The sequence below is a fragment of the Rhinolophus sinicus genome, chromosome 17, assembly GCF_057876585.1.
Source record: "Rhinolophus sinicus isolate RSI-liver-muscle chromosome 17, RSI-T2T, whole genome shotgun sequence".
In the NCBI taxonomy this organism is placed as follows: Eukaryota; Metazoa; Chordata; class Mammalia; order Chiroptera; family Rhinolophidae; genus Rhinolophus; species Rhinolophus sinicus.
The window spans coordinates 190,609,040-190,629,929 of NC_142517.1; the positions used below are offsets into that span (position 1 = coordinate 190,609,040).

At 37.7% G+C, this 20,890-nt stretch overlaps 1 protein-coding gene across 1 annotated transcript in view; it reads left to right on the plus strand.

The window, feature by feature from the left end:
- Nucleotides 1–20,576, plus strand: part of CPS1 (carbamoyl-phosphate synthase 1) — a 117,847-nt gene extending 97,271 nt beyond the window's left edge. Inside the window, exons 30-38 of the mRNA XM_019727014.3 lie at nt 392–499; nt 2,116–2,205; nt 3,567–3,737; nt 5,957–6,031; nt 8,814–8,912; nt 16,358–16,417; nt 17,171–17,283; nt 18,598–18,727; nt 19,471–20,576. Coding sequence (XP_019582573.2) covers nt 392–499; nt 2,116–2,205; nt 3,567–3,737; nt 5,957–6,031; nt 8,814–8,912; nt 16,358–16,417; nt 17,171–17,283; nt 18,598–18,727; nt 19,471–19,569 — 945 coding nt within the window. The 3' untranslated portion in view covers nt 19,570–20,576. The remainder of the gene's footprint in view (nt 1–391; nt 500–2,115; nt 2,206–3,566; nt 3,738–5,956; nt 6,032–8,813; nt 8,913–16,357; nt 16,418–17,170; nt 17,284–18,597; nt 18,728–19,470) is intronic.
- The last annotated feature ends 314 nt before the right edge of the window (nt 20,577–20,890 follow it).

A 20,890-nucleotide genomic window follows, 5' to 3' on the forward strand; every position in this document is an offset into this window, starting at 1 on the left:
TTTCTTTCTCAGTGTCTAAAACTTAACCTGGAAGGAAAAGGTAAAGATTACCTTCAGTGCCTTCCCCATGCTTTACTTTTCTATCTGTTCTTAAATGTCAATATGAGTTGGGTTTAGTTGTCCTCTTTTCCTATTATTTATACCCATTCCAATCAATGGAAGAGGGAGGTAAGCTCTCAGCTGCTCTCAGGTTCCCCTAGAAGCCATCTGTCACTGCACAGGGAAGCTTGACAAGTCTATGTGTGCAGCTATTTCTTCTCCTGTCTTCAGGGACTTAGCAAAGGAACCGGTCAATGCTCAAGGCATCTGTCAGAATCAAAGGGGTGGGCAAGGCAGCAGTTTCATTGAAGTAGGTGCCTGACGACTCTTTCTAAAATCCTCTTTTGGCCAGGTTATCTCTCATGCCATCTCTGAACATGTGGAAGATGCAGGCGTCCACTCAGGAGATGCGACTCTGATGCTGCCCACACAAACCATCAGCCAAGGAGCCATTGAAAAGGTCATTCTTTATAAATAAAAGTGGAAGAGAAAAAAAGCAAAGATAAAAACATTTTTTTTTTAAACTAGTAGCAATGTAGGACATGTCTCAGGTAAAATTTAATTATGAGGGAAACTTCCTTGCTCTGAGTCTGCTGGATATTTTAAAGGTAACACTTTCCTTCACTGCCCTTTAGAGTCTGTTTGGATGTACGCTAGTGCAGTGGTTCTCTAATTTCAGGGTGTATGAAAACCACCTGGGGAATCTGTTAAAGTACAGATCCCGAGACTCCACCCCCAGTTTCTGATTCTGTTGTTCTGGGTGGGGCACCAGAATTTGCACTTTTAACAAGTTCCCAAGTGATGCTGCTGCTACTGGTCTGGGGACCACATTTGGAGAACAGTGCTGCTCGTGATGCTAATATTTGAGAGCTACTTACAGGTGCGCATCATATAAAGCAAGGCTTCTCAGTTAGAAGCAGGTTTGCAGCAGTCACACAGGAATCTTCTGGAACTGATGCTTTTGCTATCCACCTGTAACTACTTCAAACCAGAAGTTTCTGATGTGTCTCTTTCTACCCCTCTTTTAGAACCAATACCTTAAAGACCTTCCCATGAATAATGACTAGGCCTCAGTAGGCAGTATGTACTGCTAGGTACACTAGTAACTCTTATCTTAACTAACTCCTGTAGCTGTTCCTTTAGTCTTCAGCTATAGTTGGTCAGGCTTGGCTTTTTTAGTGAGCCTTTTCAATAATCCTGCTATCAGGTTCAAGGAAGGTCTGGTCTGTCTAGCTATACATTGGGTTGAATTCTGATAGTTTTACCTTGTTCTAGAATGTGACAGTAGCAGGATGCTTTGTAATGTCTGTAGCATGAAAGAACAACATCCCAGGTTTCAAATGTGCTTCAGTTTCTCATATCAGGATAAATGGCTTCAAGAGCTCAGGTTTTTCCAGATCTCTCAGAGCTCAATGTGCCACAGGCTCTCCTTCCTTTGATAACCAATTAAGTTGCTGAACCACTCTTGTAAGTCTAATGAATGAGGAGCTCTTGCAGTCAGTGCCCCCTTCTGGCTCTGGTTATAGGACACAAAATTCCTATATGTGACATACGGAGCCTCCCTGCAAGGAAACACCATTTCTTTCTGACCATAATATCTATTCACGTAGAGTCCAGGGCAGCAGAAAAGCACATAAAAGTAATCTCCCTGGTCTCTGCACTACCATGTAATTTTGGGGGCCTGCACCTCTCAGCAGGTGGGTCATTAGATTGATACAGAGTTTGGTCTTCAGTTTCTGGTCCTGAAGGAACTAAACTGAAAGGACTCTATCTCTCAAAGTAAAACCAGGATATATAATCGTAGGTAGATAGGGGCATCTGGCAGAGCTAATCCTATAAAATTATTTGTTCTTTTCCCTGCAATCCTGTTATAAATATTTAGTGCTTATCATATTGTTAACAGAAGCCTAACCGTGGCTTTTATTATTATTGTTGTGGTGGTGGTTGTTATTAGAAATGTAACTCTCTGTAAAGAGAAATTACAGAAATCTAAATGTAAGGTTCTGTAACTTTTTTGTTTGTTTTTTAACTAAGGTATGTTTTTTTTAGCATTATGTCATTGTCCTTTTGATCTAGGTGAAGGATGCTACCCGAAAGATCGCAAAGGCTTTTGCCATCTCTGGTCCATTCAACGTCCAATTTCTTGTCAAAGGAAATGATGTCTTGGTAAGAAATGCCAAGGTGTTTGAGAGGACACCACTGCTGTGTTAGGTCATGTTGCTTTGTGTCCCTCTGGTAATCTCTGTGAGCACAGATACAGAGCGGCTGAGACCCTGCAGCTCTTCGTATCTGCGTATGGGATTTTGCACAGCGGAGAATGCCGGCTTTGTTTGAAGGCACGGGCTCAGCAGCACTGATAGTTACAACTTTGTAAAACACTCCGATCTACTGGAAAGGAGATCACAGTCTGCCATCTCCAGTATAGTACAGATGGATACAGTGACTATCATAAAGTAATCTGAACATGTATAGCAGTTATAAATTGCATGCACTGTAGTGTTGCTTTACTCCTTTCCGAGAGAAGGAAGATATATTTTGTATACTATTTACCAAAAAAATAGAGAAGTGTTAAGTCAGCTAGTTTAGTCTTAATTAATTTAGTCTGTGTAATTTAACCCATCAGTAACCAATATGGATTCGGCATCTGCTATGCAAAGTAATATGGTGAATACAAAGATTTATAAAGCAGTTACTGCTCCCAAAGGTCTTCAATTTGGTGAGGACTGGAAAGGAATTTGTAGATAAGCATCACACAAGCTAGAGTATAATAGCTGCTAGAAGGGATGCACAAATAAAACGATATTGGAGTCATAGAATAGAGTGACCATATCTGCTAGTGTTTGTGTGTGTGTGTTTCTGCACACATGCACGTACATATGTACATGAGCATGCATTTGTGTGTCATATGTCTGCTTATCTAGATTGGGATGAATCATAAAAGATTCCAATGAAGATCTTGTATTTTCAACTGTATCTTAAAGATTGGCTGGAAGGAAGGTAAAGAGTACATTACACATGGAAGATCTATGAGAAAACTTGGCACATTTTAGGAGATAGTGACTACTTTGGTTTAGCAAGATCATTTTTCTCAGGAAATAGTGGAAGGTAACATGGAAAATAAGACTGGGGCCAGGAAAGTGGCCCAAGGTAATACAAGGACACAGAGAGGCATGTTGAGGCAGGAGGGTAGCAGGCCTTCAAGGATTTGACTGTGATCTGATGGCCAGTGGAAATCCAGTGAAGGCTTCTGGTAGGGATGTGGCATTACCTGAGGTCTGCATTGACATCAACCTGTCAGTAGTATATGGGGATGAGTTATGGAAAGGGGATGGAAGATAGAGTTCAAAGATACTGACTGAAGAAAACCAGGTAGCAAAAGTGGGAGAACAGTGGGGAGAAAAGGGAGAGGCCGACAAAACAAGAGCTAATCCCCAGTCAATAACAGCTGGACCCCAAGTGGCTGGGAGACTATCAATATTGTTGTCATTGGCTCTCACCATTCTTTCTCTTTTGAATCTTCTCTCCAGGTGATTGAGTGTAACCTGAGAGCTTCTCGATCATTCCCATTTGTTTCCAAGACACTCGGGGTAGACTTCATTGATGTGGCCACAAAGGTCATGATTGGAGAGAACATTGATGAGAAACCTCTTCCAACACTGGAGCACCCCATCATTCCTGCTGACTATGTTGCAATCAAGGTAACATTTGAAAAAATTCTATTAGTCATTATTGTAAATTCCAAGGAAATTAAAGGAACAATTTTTCATCCAAATAATCTTGATATTCTATGAACCTTCCAACTAAAGGGCTGAACTGGGGACTTATATTTCCTTTGACTAATGTGATGCAGTTGCACTACGGTCAACTTTATGTGAACTAGTGTACATTTCAAAAAATGTTCTTAATTATTTAGAATTGTATAACTTCAAAACTAACTAGCTGAGTAAATCATAAACTAAGTTTATGCAACTGATGTAATTGGTGCCAGTTTAGTTGGTAATTAGAAATTGTGGACACATTTTGTTAGGGTAAGACTTAAATTATACCACTTTTGAATTGTGCCAAGACATCAGGAATGCATGAATCTTGGAAGAGTTTTTACCCTGGGATGTTGGTTAAATTCTTGCCACGTTGGCTACCTTCACTTAGTTCTGTTTCTTCACTGGCACATTTTTTCCACTTGAGAAGTTGAGACAGCAGTTGCTGTTCACAGTGGTGTTGTGAGGGTGATGCAATTGCCAGCACATTTATGACAAGTGACCAGGAAAATTTAAGGGATAGTTCACTAATTTCCAATACTATATTTGTATATCTCTAACAATACCTTATAATAAAGCCAGTGTTCTCCTCTAGCTGGCTCAGTGTATACAAGCACAGAGTATATATAATTATGACTACTTTATGGGACAGGCATGGTGATTAGTGAGATATTATATACATATATTTAAAATTTTAGATGAAGCACACAATGAAATTAATTTATATTTTGTGATATAGTTATGTGACATTTATGTATTTTGGATGCCTTCAAAAGATTTCCATTCCTATATGTACTAGTGACCTCAACCATAATTGTGTTACAGCTGAGACTCTGACTTCTGACTTTTGCAGTGGAAACTTTAGTTGAAGCTATAAATAAAAAAATATGTATTAATCTTATTTAAGTTAGTAATATAGGATGCCTTGGATTTTATAGCGCATTAAAATGGAATGTCACTTTTTATGTGGGAGGAGGGTGACATTTTATTCCCGGAGACTATGACAAAACATAAATTGTTAAAGCTTTCAGTGAGATATATATACATAATTTTTGTTTATTTGTTTGTTTGTTTGTTTGAGACCAACAAGTAGAAGGGCCCGAAAAACGTTTTCCCCCTGGAGATTCTATAGATAAGTTTCAAATTCATGTTTCTTTGTTCATAGATCGAGGAATATATACATACATGCACACATGCACTGCCATGTGTATGAGACAATTTCCAACTAAAAACAATACACATTTTTCAAAATACACTGTATCTTTCAGTTTACCTCTTTCCTAGTTATCATTGTATATGAATCTTGACATTTTTCAAATTACTTATTCATAGTCGATCTTAATATAGCTCTGGTGAGGTCGATACATATCAACAGATGAAGGTATTGAGAAGCTGGAGTTCAGGAATGTATAATAACTTGACTAAAAGGACCCAGTGAAATGACTCCAAGCTAGAATTCCCATGAAAACTTAGAGGCATGCCAAAAATCAAAGGAGCAACAGTCTAGACTAGATAAATGTATACAAGCAAGAAACAAAAATTCGATTCTTAGTGAGTTCCACTGATTAAAATAAATGAAAAAGAAGCATTCCTATCTATGTTCTGGTTCATATGAAAATTCTGAGTAAAAGTGTCTCTAAGTAGAATGTTTTTTTAAAGCTTTTTAAGAGGTGTCAACAACAGTTTAATGTCTCAGAAGTCAGCTTACAGACAGAAATTTCTGGCAAGGTGGCTTGTTTGTTGCAAGTTCAAATGATCAGAACAAGAAGAGGAATGTTTCAAAAGCCAACCAAGGAACAAATGTGTTTGAAATCTGTGATTGGAGAGGCCAATTTCAAACTTTGTTTGAAATCACTCCAGTAAGAATCTGCATAGGCCAGATTAGAAACACTGGCCTAGACTGGTCACAGGGGCCCTATTTACAGAAATAATTTGTGATTATTTAACCCAAGTTTTTGGCCAAGAACTCAAGAGATTCTTGGAACAGAGTTTTAAGGCTGTTTTTCAAATCAGATGCTTGGACCAAAGAGATTTTTTACATGTCTACCATAGACTAAATAAATCATGTGAGAGATAATTCACCACATCATATATTTGTCCTCTCTTAGTTCCTTTATACTTTTCTCACATATTCCCTTCCCCCCCATTATTTCTGACAGGCTCCAATGTTTTCCTGGCCCCGGTTGAGGGATGCTGACCCCATTCTGCGATGTGAGATGGCTTCCACTGGAGAGGTAACTAGTTAATGATCCATGAACACTTTCATTAAATCTACTTTGAAATATATGGTTTTATGATCTGAATATAGTCAAGTAAGTTGGTAAGTAGTAATGGAGACACAAGCTTCTGCTATCAGAGTAAATCTGAAAGGGCTTAAGAATTTTGAGCTAAAGAAAAATGTTTTAGTCAGTGGAACTGTTGCAGCTATATACGATGTCAGAGGGGTAGTAGATTGGGGAAGGAGGGTTATCACTTTGTGAGGGGTGTAAATGTCTAACTATTACATTGTTTTGTACACCTGAAACGAATATATGTGTGTGTGTGTGTGTGTGTGTGTGTGTGTGTGTGTGTGTATAAGTCATTTGTGGACCAGAGTCTAAATTCTCACTTATTTGAACATGTGACTATAACACATGTATTCCTAATTCATTTTCGTATTACACATTGGGAGCATCTTTCAGATAATCCTCTAGACAAGTAAATATCTTCTGGTCATTCTTTTTATTTTAAAGATCTCCAGTCCCTCTGCAATAGCACCCTCCAATTAGATCATTGGATTTTTACCAGCAATATGTAGACTGAATGTACAGCATTAGAAAGCTCATGGGCCTAAACGTTGTGCAATATGCAAATAAATGCAGAATCCCAGAACCCCTTTCAAAGCTGCTTTAACTTCCTGGGGATTATCTAGAAACTATAATGGGATTGGCCACTGGATGTCCCTCTTCACTTGTGTTGGGACTCTTGTCAGCGGGAGGTTTCTTTAAGAATGCGAAATGTGTTCCTTGTAGAGAGCTGTCAGATCCTAGAAAGTTCCCTACATGTCAGTGTCAGGACATTTTATGAATCACCTAGCCCTTGACAGACTTACTAGCTCCAACCTTCAAATTCTCATCAGTGCACAACGGAGTGTCAACATCAGACTGGGAGGCATCATTGTTTCCTCTTGGTATTAAGGAAAACGTGAAAGGGGAAAATGTTTAATTGCAACCAAGATCTGAGGTTTTATATGGTTGCCTGGTTACAAGCAAGATCTGTGATAAGAAGCCAAGTGAGACAGGAAGGCAAGCAGTGAGAAATAAATGGCTATCTTGTTTGTGTTTGGACTGATGATTACCTTGTCTAGCTTTTTTGCTGCTTCTTGTAATTTAATAGGTGAGAACACCCAACTTTAAGACGAGTGACCTCCGTTATGTTTCTCAGCTGTTGAAGGAGGTGCTCTCTGGGTTCGTCTTGGTCCCATGATCACTCAGTAATGGGGCTGTTTTCAGCTGGTCCAAGGTTCCGATCAGAGAAAGAGCTCATTTTCTTCACACTGTTTGCTCTAGTGTGGCAAACGTATTTTCAGGGCCGAAGTCTATTCTGTCTCCAGGCATACATTATTGGAGATGTTGAAATATGAAAGACTTAGAAATTTGACTCCCCTTTTGTTGTAGCTGTTTTAGAAATGTAAAGAGAGAGAATGCTTCTTCCGTTATTAGAGTTATATTTCCAAGTGTCATTAAGTGTGATGTTACAAGGTCTATTTTATAACTGAAATCAGAATAATAATCTAGCTTAGTGAAATCTCAATTATGCATCAAAAAGACATTTTCATTATTTGAATGGCTTGTGGTGGGACTGAATGAACCATTAGCTCCTAATCCAGGTATGGGGCATTTTATTTTCCTAGCGGTGAGGTGGGAGTGTTTGTCCTAAATTTTACTTGAATATCTGACTACGTTATTTTATTTTTTTCGTTTGTTTTTTTTGGGGGGAGGGGTATAAAACTGCTGAAATCTCTATGTGTTGTTGTATCTGCACTTTTGATGAGATGGCCCTTAGAATTAGAGTTCCAAATTAGAATTTGGGTCCCCTTAACTAAGGTTGACTTTACTTAAGTTAGGTGGTCAGTATTTGACCAAAGAAAACATTCACTGTGGAGTATAAACTGGTGGTGGACTGAAGGTCATTGTGATGGCAACTTTCCTTTCACAGTAAGAAAGTCATTTGCTTGAAGAATGAATTTAACCATCAGTGTTATTTACTATAATGGTGGTTCTGTACCTGTGCCAAATGATGGTGTGCAGGGCAGAATCTACTCCCATCACGCTCACATCCACCACTTGTTCTATAGTTATGGTGGCCATTTGACTCGTAGTTATATTGTAGCACATTACCCTCGGTGAAGCTTCTGTATTTCTTAACATTATGTATTAGTTTGCAATTTCTTTTTTACTGATGGCTGTGGTATTCAGAACTAGTAGCAGTATATTTTTGTTCATTTTATGAATATTATAAAAAGAAAACAAGCTCCTTTGAGATTTTCATGGGTTTATTGAATTTCGCAGAAGGCTTTCCATAAGCTATATGAAATGACTCCTAACCAATTGATCAGCAGTTATGCATTTGTGCTACTGACCTGTGAATTCATGCACTGCTGCATAGCATACATGATATACACTGTTATTTAAACATTATGTCATATTAACATTTGGTAACTAACCACATTATGAACCAGAAGCTGTGATTTGTATCCAAATAACTCACAGTAGAATCCAGTTATGTTGTCCCATGGAGTGTTGTTGGATAGAGAAAGAATTGCTTATTCATTCATTATGCTTAATTAAAAACATAAGATACATCTGCCCTGGCCAGGCTTTTCATCCCTGGATTCAGCTTGCATGGGCGACTCAATAAAATCTGGCAAAGGAGTAAATGAGTAAAGTGCTTGCCATTTGTATTTGTTTTTTTGGTAGGGGTAGTTGACTATTATTTGCTTCCTTTTATTTTATTTTTTTCATTTATTCTAAACAGGTGGCTTGCTTTGGTGAAGGTATTCATACAGCTTTCCTAAAGGCGATGCTTTCCACAGGATTTAAGATACCCCAGAAAGGCATCTTGATTGGAATACAGGTACGTGGTGTGTGGTTATGTGCACGCCTGTGGGTACATGCTGGAATGGTTGTGGGGATGATCCTCAGCTGTGGTATATAAGAGGAGAAATTTTTTAACTTCTTCTAAAGAATCCACTAACTTATAGACAGAACGATCATTTGTTCTCTATATGTTCCCTGATTTTTGCCTTTTTCCATTGCAGTGGCCAATATGAGTAAGTGAATAAATAAAAAAGAAAGAAAAAATCTCTATTGAAAGGGTACTTGTTCTGAAAGATATTTAGGGTATCTTATAAAGGAATCTCTTCTATTCCTTGGTTGCATCTTTTCTATATGTTTTGCTCTTACTTTGTTTTCTCTCTGTCTCTCTGTCTCTCTGTCTCTCTGTCTCTCTGTCTCTCTCTCTGTCTCTCTCTCTCTCTCTTTCAACTTTCCCCTTTACCAGCTCATCTATGTCATAGTATCCACTCTCCTATCTGTAACTATCACTCTTAAATCTTAATTCTCAGCCATCTCATATTTCCAACAATCTGTTGGCTACCTCTATCTGGATGTCTCGAACCCAACACATCGCAAACTGAAGTCATATTATCCCCTCCTGACCTTCTTACATTCATTCATTCACATTTCAATTTCTACTCAATGTCGAAGATTCAAACTTGAAGAAGACATGGGCATTATTTGAGAAATTTGGTCAGTCTGACACTCTATGACTAATTGAAAATTCTTGAACGGCAGTGACTTAATGGTCTTATCAGAGGCGGTATATCCCACAGTATACTGTGCAGGTTCTTGAAATATTATTTGGTAAGTCTTCTAAATCAAAACAGGGTGAAATAATTATAAGTGAATATCTTCATACAATGAAAAGGGTGTTATTGGTTTATTATTGCAAGTCAAATGTAAATCAGTGCAAAATGGTAGCCAGTAAACATTTGTTAGTTGGAATAATTATTGCAAAAATGTCAGACTGTTCTGTTTATAAATTTCCTGAAAAATATTAGATGCTTCCAACTGGTCATTCACTTTCACTTGAGATTAGTAATTCTTGGCTCCTATGAAAACCATAGATGGTGTTATATATCACCCCTGCCGTACTTTTAATAAACTCTAACCCTGCATGGTTACATAAAAATCATTAAAACATAATTAGAACAGTACCAGGTATCCTCAAGCCAGTGGGTGATTATTATAGATGCCATCTCATTAGGGTGTCTTAATATCAGCAAATTAGACTCTGGAGACTGCGTGGGTAGTGGCTTTGAAGAAGTTTCTGCAAAGAGTAACTTGGGATTTGTCTTTATAAAGGTGCCAAAAGGGTGATGGTGAACAGTTAGAGCCGAGGCTAACAAGATGACTTGCAATTGCGAAGCTTAATGGCAGTTTAGAGACACATCACACCATATGAGAGACTCATTACATTATAAATGGGTATTAAGTATTATTAAGTCACGAGTATGAGAGTATTTGCCTGACTTCCAGTTATGGCTTAAAGTTTAATGTGAGACCTGGGGGCATTCAGAGGAGACCATGCCCTTAGTTCCCATCTTTACAACTAATCATACTAGCGCTCACATTGTAAAATACCAGTTTAAAAAGGCAGTGATGTATAAAATTGTGCTTTGTTTGGTTTCAGTGCTGCAGGGAAATGTGAAGCAAAAATTAATTTGATCCCCACGAAATGTTTGTGTATTTCGGCATTAGTGAACAGAAGTTTTGCTCTGTAGGAACAAAAAAGGTTTTGGGGGTGAAAAGAGTTTTCTTAAAGCAGTGAGGTTCTGTCCACTGAGGTTCTATTCTTCAATATATTCTTTTTTAAAGAAAGCAGTGCTCTAGCAGTTACAGGAGTTGTGACAAAGAATGTTCTCCCTGTGCATGGGTGCATAATTTTAGGGGTTTAAACATATACGTATTGTAATTATAAAGTTTTAAAAAGTATATTTAAATAAATATTTAATAAAATAATATTTAATAACATATTTGTAGCTGTGGTAAATTTGATCGGCATGACTACAAGCCTTCAGAGAAATACAAGAATCATTTTCTGACCTACTTTATACAGGAGGCAAGGAAAAGCTGCCTTCACCAATAGTTAATGTGTAGTCTCGCCATTACGATATGAAGACTTTTCATTTACAGCTATTTTTAAAAATATATAGTCATAAATTTAAATGAACAATATGACAGAATATACTAGCTAGAGAGTTACTAGCTGTGAAACTCACTGGGCATCTTAACTTTCTGCCCAAGCTTCATAGCAACTGTGGACAAAGTAATTAGGGTCCCATATTTCAGGATACATTGTACTTTTCAAAAATCATTTTATTTAACATTATTCCACTAGATCAGAAGAATTCATATACACTTATTTGACTATATAGAATCAGAACTGAAAAAGGACCTAAAATAGCACTGCTAATATACAAAAGGGGGTTAGATCCAGTAAATACAAGGGGAGGCATTTAGTTGAGTTATGTAATAAAGTTGTAAGAAAGAGAGTCCAGAATTTCATTTTTATTTATTAACATAATCATTCCTTTAGTATGAGGCTGTGTAGAATTTACTCACAGGAAGAGTCCTGGTTGCTAGTGTTATTGCAGTTAATTCGCCTTATTATTACTTCGTGTGTAAATCGGGAAGATGGTCAATAACTATCCCATTTATTCAAGGTATACCATGTTTCCCCGAAAATAAGACCTAGCCAGACAATTAGCTCTAATGCGTCTTTTGGAGCAAATATTAATATGAGACTCGGTCTTATTTTACTATAAGACCAGGTCATATAATATAATATAATATAATATAATATAATATAATATAATATAATATAATATAATATAATATAATATAATATAATATAATATAATATAATATAATATAATATGTCTTCTATTAATTTTTGCTCCAAAACATGCATTACAGCTGATTGTGTGGCTGGGTCTTATTTTTGGGTAAACACGGTAGGTCTTCTTTTCTCTTTACTTTCCTACCCTGACTGATCTGCCTGGTATGAGTAGAAGGATTTAATGGAAGATACCTCAACTTAATTTTTCACAACAAGTTACAAGAGAAACTTGGGGGAAAAACGAACTATGGAGGAGAGGTAAAAGTGACTCTGAGGCAGGAAAGATTTTTCCTTATTGTTGGCAGTTTAACACATATTTTTAAATAGCAATTATTACTAGCAAATATCATCCATGTTTCAACATTTAGTAAATAGATATCATATATGTGCATGTGTGTGTGTGGGGCTATGCATGCACTCATTGGTTATACTGCAGTCTCCTTTTCATTTCTCTTTCCCACCCTAATCCTTTACTCACACAGACCCTCTGTGTCTGCTCTTACAACGTTAAATCCTATAGATCAAATTACATGAGAAGTTTGAAATATTCTTAACATCAATCTCGTATGTAACTAGGACTTAGGAAAAACAAAAATCAAAATTTAGATTTTGCTAAAGGATCCTTGTCAGCTTAACTACCGTGTTTCCCGAAAATAAGACCTACTCGGACCATCAGCTCTAATGTGTCTTTTGGAGCAAAAATCAATATAAGACCCGGTATTATATTATTTATATTATATTATATTATATTATATTATATTATATTATATTATATTATATTATACTGCGTATTATGTTAGACTGGGTATTATATAATATTATGTATTATATTATATTATCTTATAGTAAAATAAGACCGGGTCTTAATATTAATTTTTGCTCTAAAAGACACATTAGAGCTTCTGGTCTGGCTAGGTGTTATTTTCGGGGAAACACAGTATTACATACACTGTGTCTACCAGGAGGCTTTCCACAGACGTAGATACTATAATAATATAAGGAAAGCTGAATGCAGGTTAGTATGGCAACAAAATCATCATTGATTCTCCTGCAATGTTTCCAGCCTCCTTTCATCCCATCAGCATTTATTTTTAGTGGCTATGAGTAGGCAATCTGCCTCATTTTGAAGTTTTCTGGAACACCCTTTAACAATGAACGATTTACTCTAGAGTAGATCAAGAGCATGCACTGTTTGTTCCCCTCTGATTGGGCTATTCAGGGATGCTGGTGGAGAGGAGGGCCATCCTGACATCTGCACTTCAGCATTGCTCAGAAACACAAAGCAAGCATTTTATTTGACAAAGACAACTCCTAGTGACATGAATAACCTTTTATCTTCAATACAGAAGCATTAGGAGCAACCATAGAGTTGTCAATCTAGACGTCCCTGGAGAGTCCACAGGCATCACACAATATTAAGATGGCTCTCTGTTCTGCAGCCAGAAGCCAGAGTAATGTGAAAATGATAATCGGAGGAAATAAATATAGATTTTTTTTTTCATTTTTAAAGGACTTTCTTTCTATAAACATTTTCCAGGAAATAAATCAGCTTGTACTTTTCACCTCTCGTTACAAATGGTTTCTTACCCAGGTATTTTCAATCAGCTATTAAATCTGAGGCTACTCCGATGGAAGCTGACAGCTGTAATTTCTTTTTGTAGAGAGGCTGTTTTATGTGTCACAAGTGTTCAATACGTGTGTGTTAGAAACTTATAATGTGGCTGTGAAAGCCAACACCCCAGACCAGAAGGCGGAGCGGTTCCCTGGCTGGGAACTGCCAGTACTGTCATGTCAGATATTTATCTTTTCCACTTGGGGGACAGCCCTGAAACAGCTCCATCATGAGGTTCTGACTGGTGTCTACGGGTCTTTGAGGACTTGCTGACTTATTTTACTTTAAAAATGGCAAAGACAAAAATTACATCCTAGTACTCCTCCCTCCACATTTTTCACTATCTTTAGCCAAGGTTAGTGCACCTTCACCTCAAATTATAAAACGCGAGACGGATGGTCCTCCTATCTCCTACTATTGCCTCCTATTTCTAGACTCACATGTGTGTTAGAATCTTCAGGGGGTTTTGCTAAAATGAAGATTACTGGGATTCACTCTCAGAATTCCTGATCCTATAAGATCTGGGTTGGGGCCCACATTTTCATATTTAAACAAATTTCCATGTAATGCTGATTTCCCAGAGGACCACATGTTGAGAATCACTGTACTTGTGAAGTGGTATTTTAGAAAACCAGTTCAACATTTTGTTATCACATGGCCACATATTATCAATGATTTTTTTCTAGGGGAAAATTTAAGAGTAGGTAATTTATCAATTAGTCAATAAGTGTTTATTGGGCACCTTTATGTTGAAACTTCTAATGTACTTGGGTGCTTACTTAAGTTTGTTTTGTGCTTAGCAGAAGATCGCAATGTGCTGTTCCATATTAGGGGTGTTTGACAAAATTCACAAGTTCATTTAGACTATTTCACATATATTTACTGTATTTAAGAAACCTTAAAACATGAAGAAAATGCTGTCTACTTGAATCCCTTGCTTTCCAAGCAGAATCAAACTTGAACAAAGATTGTCCTGTTCTTTTGCCTAAGTTAGTCTTAAAAAGATTGGCACATATCTCGTTAAATTGCCCTAATGTCTCTGAGTTACGCTCTGATTTTATACTTACTTATTTTAGTTTTTATATCTGACCATGAGCTTCTTGCAGCTAAGCCCCTTTCTCACTGTTTGGTCCTAAGCAAGAATGGAAAGCTACTTTCCTGGGCATGGTTACAACTCGTGTTCTAGAAGACTGTCATTAATAACTCCGGAGTGCGTGGGTTAGCCAAGACTCATCCAGTTGCATTTATCTTTTCTATTTGCCAACACTTTTCTCTCATAAAACTGCAGTTCTGGGATTGAGAAGGCCCGAATCTGAAAGGATTTTATATTTGAACATAGTCTTTGGGGTCTTTTCCTAGGATTTAGATCTGTTCTCAAAAAGCCCCTGTAAGTAAGTTTTAGGAGGTTTTATGGGCTGAACAGTATTCAAATTGTGCAAGGACCTTGATATGTTTTATCAAGATTTGTAATTTCTCTGAAACTGAAATAAGATCATATCTATTATTTTTTTTCAACCATTACTAATATGGTTTCTAACTAGATTACAAAACATTTACTAAAGTAACATTCTGTCATCTGTGTGCAACTTTTTACAACAGCCTAAATATTCTCCTTTAAAGCAGAATGGATGTTTTTAACTTTGTATGGTTGTGCATATTTGATTCAGCTCAGTGACTCATATACTCACATTAATGAAGTCAAGGTCAGGGCTGATCTTTGGGTTAGCCATTTAGCTTTGCTTTCTTCCACCCTGAACACTGTCTTGCAAATATTGGCGTTTGGCCACAGGAAGGAGGTATGTTCAGAACTGGGGAACCCTGATGGCAGTGGGCAGGAGTCCAGGGAAGGCAGGACCTGGAAAGTAGATGGATCCAGCTGGGGCTTTACGGAGGTCACAGCAGTGGACTCTAAGGAAATATCTGAGCAGTCAGATGGAACATTAAGGAAGCCTGTCTGGAAGTCAAATATGTGTGAGGAGTAAGTTAGTTTGTGTTGTAAGTGTGACAGCCAGTGGAAGAACCCAGGAATGGGAACTAAGGTGCCGGGGCAGGAATCTAGTCATTGGGAGGATGAAATAACAATAATTTTTGTTAATAATAATGAATATTTAATGAGAACTATCAACAGGGCAGTAATTATGCAAGTTGCTGTATTATGTGCAAGTAGTGCTTCTAAATTCATTCCTTGACTACTCACAATTACCTATGACGCCGATACTGGTACTGGTACTGGTACTATTCCCATTTAACAGGGAGGAAAGAGCATTGTAGAGCAGTTAAGTAAGTTACTCAAGGTCATGGTTTATTGTGGAGCCCCAAGAAGTAGATACGCTATTATTCTTGTTGCTGTTTTAAAAATGAAGAAATGGAAGCTCAAAGACATTAACTTTTGTGAGCACACACTGCAAACAAGTGGTGAAGCCTGAACAGGAAAACCAGTTTAGTGACTCCAGAACCCATTCTTTTCCTCTTTTCCTCAGAGTAAATGCAAAACTGAGTTCTAAATGATTGACTTCCTGCAGGGCACTGTGCATGAGTTACTAGGACAGGGCCTAGTTACTGAAGGGCAGTGCAACGCTTGAATTCGGCAAGTAGGACAAGTGGAACAGGCAAAACATCCAGCAAGGCTCACTAGGTGTTGAGCTCCTAGCCCAGGTGTTTTTAAATACTCCCTGACCAGGAACAGGGTTCATGCAAAACTGGGGTCTGTCTGCATCCACACACAAAAACTAAGTGGATTAAGTACGGACTGAAGGGATTTGAGGGGAAGATGAAAAGTAAGACAGCAGAGAGTAAGACAGTGTGGATAGAGTTTCATCTATATCGGAAAATAAGAACTCATTCTCACTATAGAAGGATAAAACTTGTCATCTTTAAGTATAAAACACCTGACACCTCTCACTGACTGCCTCTTATGATGGCATGAGAGAATACCACATTGCATATGACTTAATAAAGAACATGTATATCTAGAAAGTGAATCTTTCAAAAATTTCCTTCATTTCAGCAATCATTCCGTCCAAAATTCCTTGGTGTGGCTGAGCAATTACACAATGAAGGTTTCAAGGTATGTGATATTAATTTTTTTTCAAGTTGTTTTCTGTCAGCATTGAAATCTATCCACAAAAGAAAATATTGAAGAAACTTAGGGAATGAAACAGCTCAAAATACATCCTTTCAACCTGAAAGATGTAACTAACTTGATAGTTTCAAAGCTTCTATGGAATAAAATAATTAGAAAGACTAGTTTTAACATAGTTATCACAAACTTAGTAGAAGTTGACAGCTAAAAACTTAGAACGTTTATCTTACACAGATAAACTTCTGTGTATTTTACACAGGCAAAATTCCAGTGCACTTCCACATATTTTCCCTTTTTCTTTCTCATGTTTCTATATGAAGTCATAGTTTCCAGTTGTTACAGTTTCATGGAAAACTTCATTGCGATGAAACCTATACACAAAGCCTTGTTCAGTAAAACAAAATAACTCCCAAGGCCCAGGGTGGGCCTTTGGTGATGGGGCTTTGTTGATGTAATAACAATGAATTCTCAGTCATGAATAACTTTTTTCCCCTTCCTCTATAGAACCAGTTACAACTAGGTTATTAAATTTTTGTCACTGAAAGTAATTTAAAAATATTGACTCCCATGACTCCAGATACTCAGTCCAGATCTCTGTTCATGGCATTGTATTGCTTCTCATATTCACCAGTTTCTTCTATTTTATGTTTTAAATGCCAAGTGTGTCCCAGTAGACTCCTTTGCTTCAGGAAAGCCTTCCCTGTGATATGGTAACTGACTTTTCCATTTTAAACACAGCTCTTTGCCACAGAAGCCACATCGGACTGGCTCAATGCGAACAATGTCCCTGCCACCCCAGTGGCATGGCCATCTCAGGAAGGACAGAATCCCAGCCTCTCTTCCATCAGAAAGTAAGAACTGGGCAGAGTTGTCTGAGCTAAACAGCACAGATAGGAAATTAACTTTGGGAATTAGGATGATATGAATACTTCATCATACCTATTGTAAGTCTCTAAAAGTCCTCCTAGTCAAACAATTTAAAATGAGTACATTTATTGATGATTAGTAAAGTTTCATTCTGATGAACTTTGCTATTACTATGAACACATAATGCCAAATGTGCACATGGTGATAGGTAGCATCTGTCACAATAGTTCCTAGCCAGGGTGTTTTCCTTGACGGACACCAAGATCCCAGTGGTGAGAATCATGGGTATGAAGAATGCAATGCAGCATTTGATATTGTGTGTGCATGTGTATATATCAAGTGTAAGATTGACCAGCTGCCTTTCACTGAGGTTATGCATCACTGAATCGATTTATTGAGCACTTGCTATGTGTAGGAAACTATGGTGAGAGCTATGATAATGTCATCCATTGAGCTAAGTAATTTGCCATTCTTTGATCTGGTTAGTTATTATTATGCCTTAGGCTATGTCATCGTTAGATTTCTGAAACATTTTAGCACACTACATGAGCCTTCAGGAACACCATTACAGGAACTCTCACAGAACTATGTGGCAGAGGTACACAGGAGATAATTCTCGGTTGTTCCACGATATTACCGCTTATTGAATGGCTAAGTCATACCAAATTCTATGCAACATACTGTTATATTTCTTAAGATGATAACCTGTAATCATTAGCAAGTTAATAGAAGAAGGGCACATTTTTTAGACCTTAGTAAACTTCCAATGATGCTGTAAGCCCTTGCTTAGAGTTCTGTGAAACAATTAGCATTACTTCATGCTTTTGACACTTAAATGTCTTCGAGTGTGTGTAGCAGCCTCGCCAAAGAATGTGAAATACTTAAATTCAAAATCAGGTGACCTGAATGCTCTTACCATCAGATGAGAGGCCCTGGGAAGTGGGCAGTGAAGTAAAGTTAATCTGGGGATGGGGGTTTGGGGTGGAATGGACTTCAATGCTGGTGGAACCACCTCCTTGTAAAAATAAGTAAAAATCAATCAAATTACCAACTCTCCCTATGGATAGATAGCATGTTAAAGAGAAAACAAACCTTTTATTCAATTGGACTTTCACCAGAATTCTTTCAAGAACACAAGACAAAGAATAAGCCCCAAATAGTGCAATTTGAACGTTTACTTAGGGGGAGAGATGGGCAAATGGCAGTCAACTCAGTATAGCGTTGACTTAAATGACTATGAGAGTCATTTACGTTTGTATTTGAGAAACTAACAATAACATATACATGGCCGCCTGCAGACTGATTAGAGACGGCAGCATTGACCTGGTGATTAATCTCCCCAACAACAACACCAAGTTTGTCCATGATAATTATGTGATTCGGCGGACAGCTGTGGACAGTGGCATTGCTCTCCTCACTAATTTCCAGGTATGCTCTTTTTCTCAAGTCCGGGCTGCATGAGGAGTTTTATTTCTCTGCCTTCCTGAAGAATGTTCATCGATCTATGTACATCTCTTTCCTCCCCCTCTTGTAACATTCAAAATGGAGAAGAGTTTCTAGATAGAATCTAAAATAATTGTGACATTATGGTAGGTCATGGCCTGAGACAGTTGGTGATTAAACGATTGAGATAATCAAAAGCCACGGATAGCCACGGCCCTTCGTTACCCATACAATTTTCCTTCAAATAAAAAGTGTGGTGTGGCATGGAATGAAGAGACAAACTTTTATTCCATTGTTCCTAAGTAAAAGCCACCACATAAAAGCAACAGGTTAATGATAATGGAATATCAGATGTGATGCAAGCATTTGTCCAATTCCCAGAAAATATCACGTGAGATATGTTCAGTTCCACTTGGACATGACTCACCGAGTTCTTTATCACAGGGAGAAGAACTATTGTTCAAGACTCATTAACTTTCTGCCCATCCTATTTTGTCCCTGAGTCAGTTTTAATCCCTATGGGGTGGGGAGGGTAGTAGGCGTGTGGTAAGCATTTTCATGGTGAGCTCTGAGATGTATGAGAAAGTCCCCATTAATTTTTTTTTTTCCTTTCATCCAATATCCCTTTGAAAGCTGGGAACAGAAACTGTGACTTTTCACTCCTGCTACATTGAACATTCACTTTCATATCATGTGGGTTGCTAAGATTCCTCCCTGTATATTTTCAGGTGACCAAACTTTTTGCTGAAGCTGTGCAGAAATCTCGCACTGTGGACTCCAAGAGTCTTTTCCACTACAGGCAGTACAGTGCTGGAAAAGCGGCGTAGAGAGATGGATGCTCCAACTCCATTCTTAAACCAGCCTAAGCCACGTTTTATCTAAAGGAATGGATCTCAACTTCCTTTCCCAGAGATGAATATTGATACCAAAGCTTATTTCAGTTTACTCACACCTTAATGTTCTCTTCTTTCACAATTAAATTCTTGTCAGTCACTTTTAAAAACCATACATAGGGAGTCCTTCCAAAGTAACTTGTTCTTCATGAGAATTCATCTCTTTACTAGTGTCTTATATTTGGGGGACGAAGCTTACCCGCGTGCTTACTTGCAGCTAACTAACATTTTATGGTGCTGACTAATGATAATCGAAGTAGAAAAAGTTGCTGCTCTATCTTCTGGACTCTTTCTATATATACTTCACAGACACTGTTGCCATCATGTTTAAATAGCGTCTGCCACACTCAGGACATTTTAACAAGGCAGAATGCTATAAAGATTTGTTAAAATGAAATATGAATTTAATTTATGAAGCCCTTCAGCATAATGTTTGTTTATTGCTTCTTTTTAATAGTCATTCTATCTGGCTCATCCAGGAATATCATTATTCCTTACCACCGTAGTGAATTTGAGAATTGTGACAGAGGTCTTTAAAGAATGGATTTCTTTAAAGGACACTGGTTTGCAGTTTTGTGTTTTGGAGTATGTCAGCAGATGGTAGATACCGCTGAGGTGGTTTTATTCCTGTTGTTCTTTGGATTTTTTAACCTGAGCCAAGTGAAATCTTCAGATTTATGCCGTCTCCCTGCCCTGCCCCCTTCCTGCCAATTTTGGAATAACTTGGAAGTCACGCTCATTTCCTTCAGATTATGAGTTCTGATGATCTACTGGGGCCCACACTGCCCTGTGAGTTCCACACATTTTAAGCTCAAGGTCCTCATTCCTCCTGCATGTAAGAAAAGTCCTTTCTACAGGGTAGCCTTTGTATCTTTAAACTTTTTGTGTTCTTACCAGTGCTCTAATTGTGAACTTTTAAATAAAATCCTGTTAAGAGGTAATGCCGTTGTATTCTTGCATTTATTTATTTATTTTACATGGATATACAAAATCAGTCTACTTCTCTGACAAAACAAGGTTTAGGGCCAGTATGACATCACTGTTTCTTTTTTTTATGCAAAGACATACAGGGTATGAGGAAATTAATATTACAAATAATGAAGCCTCGGTTGTTACATTTTTTTTCTTGCCCCTCCCCCCACTGCTTTTAAGTCTCATTAAAATTTTTATTATGTGGTTATGTACCACCTTTGATTTGGATTCTTTCGGATATGTAGTTACAATCACATATTGACTAATGATTGCCAAACATACA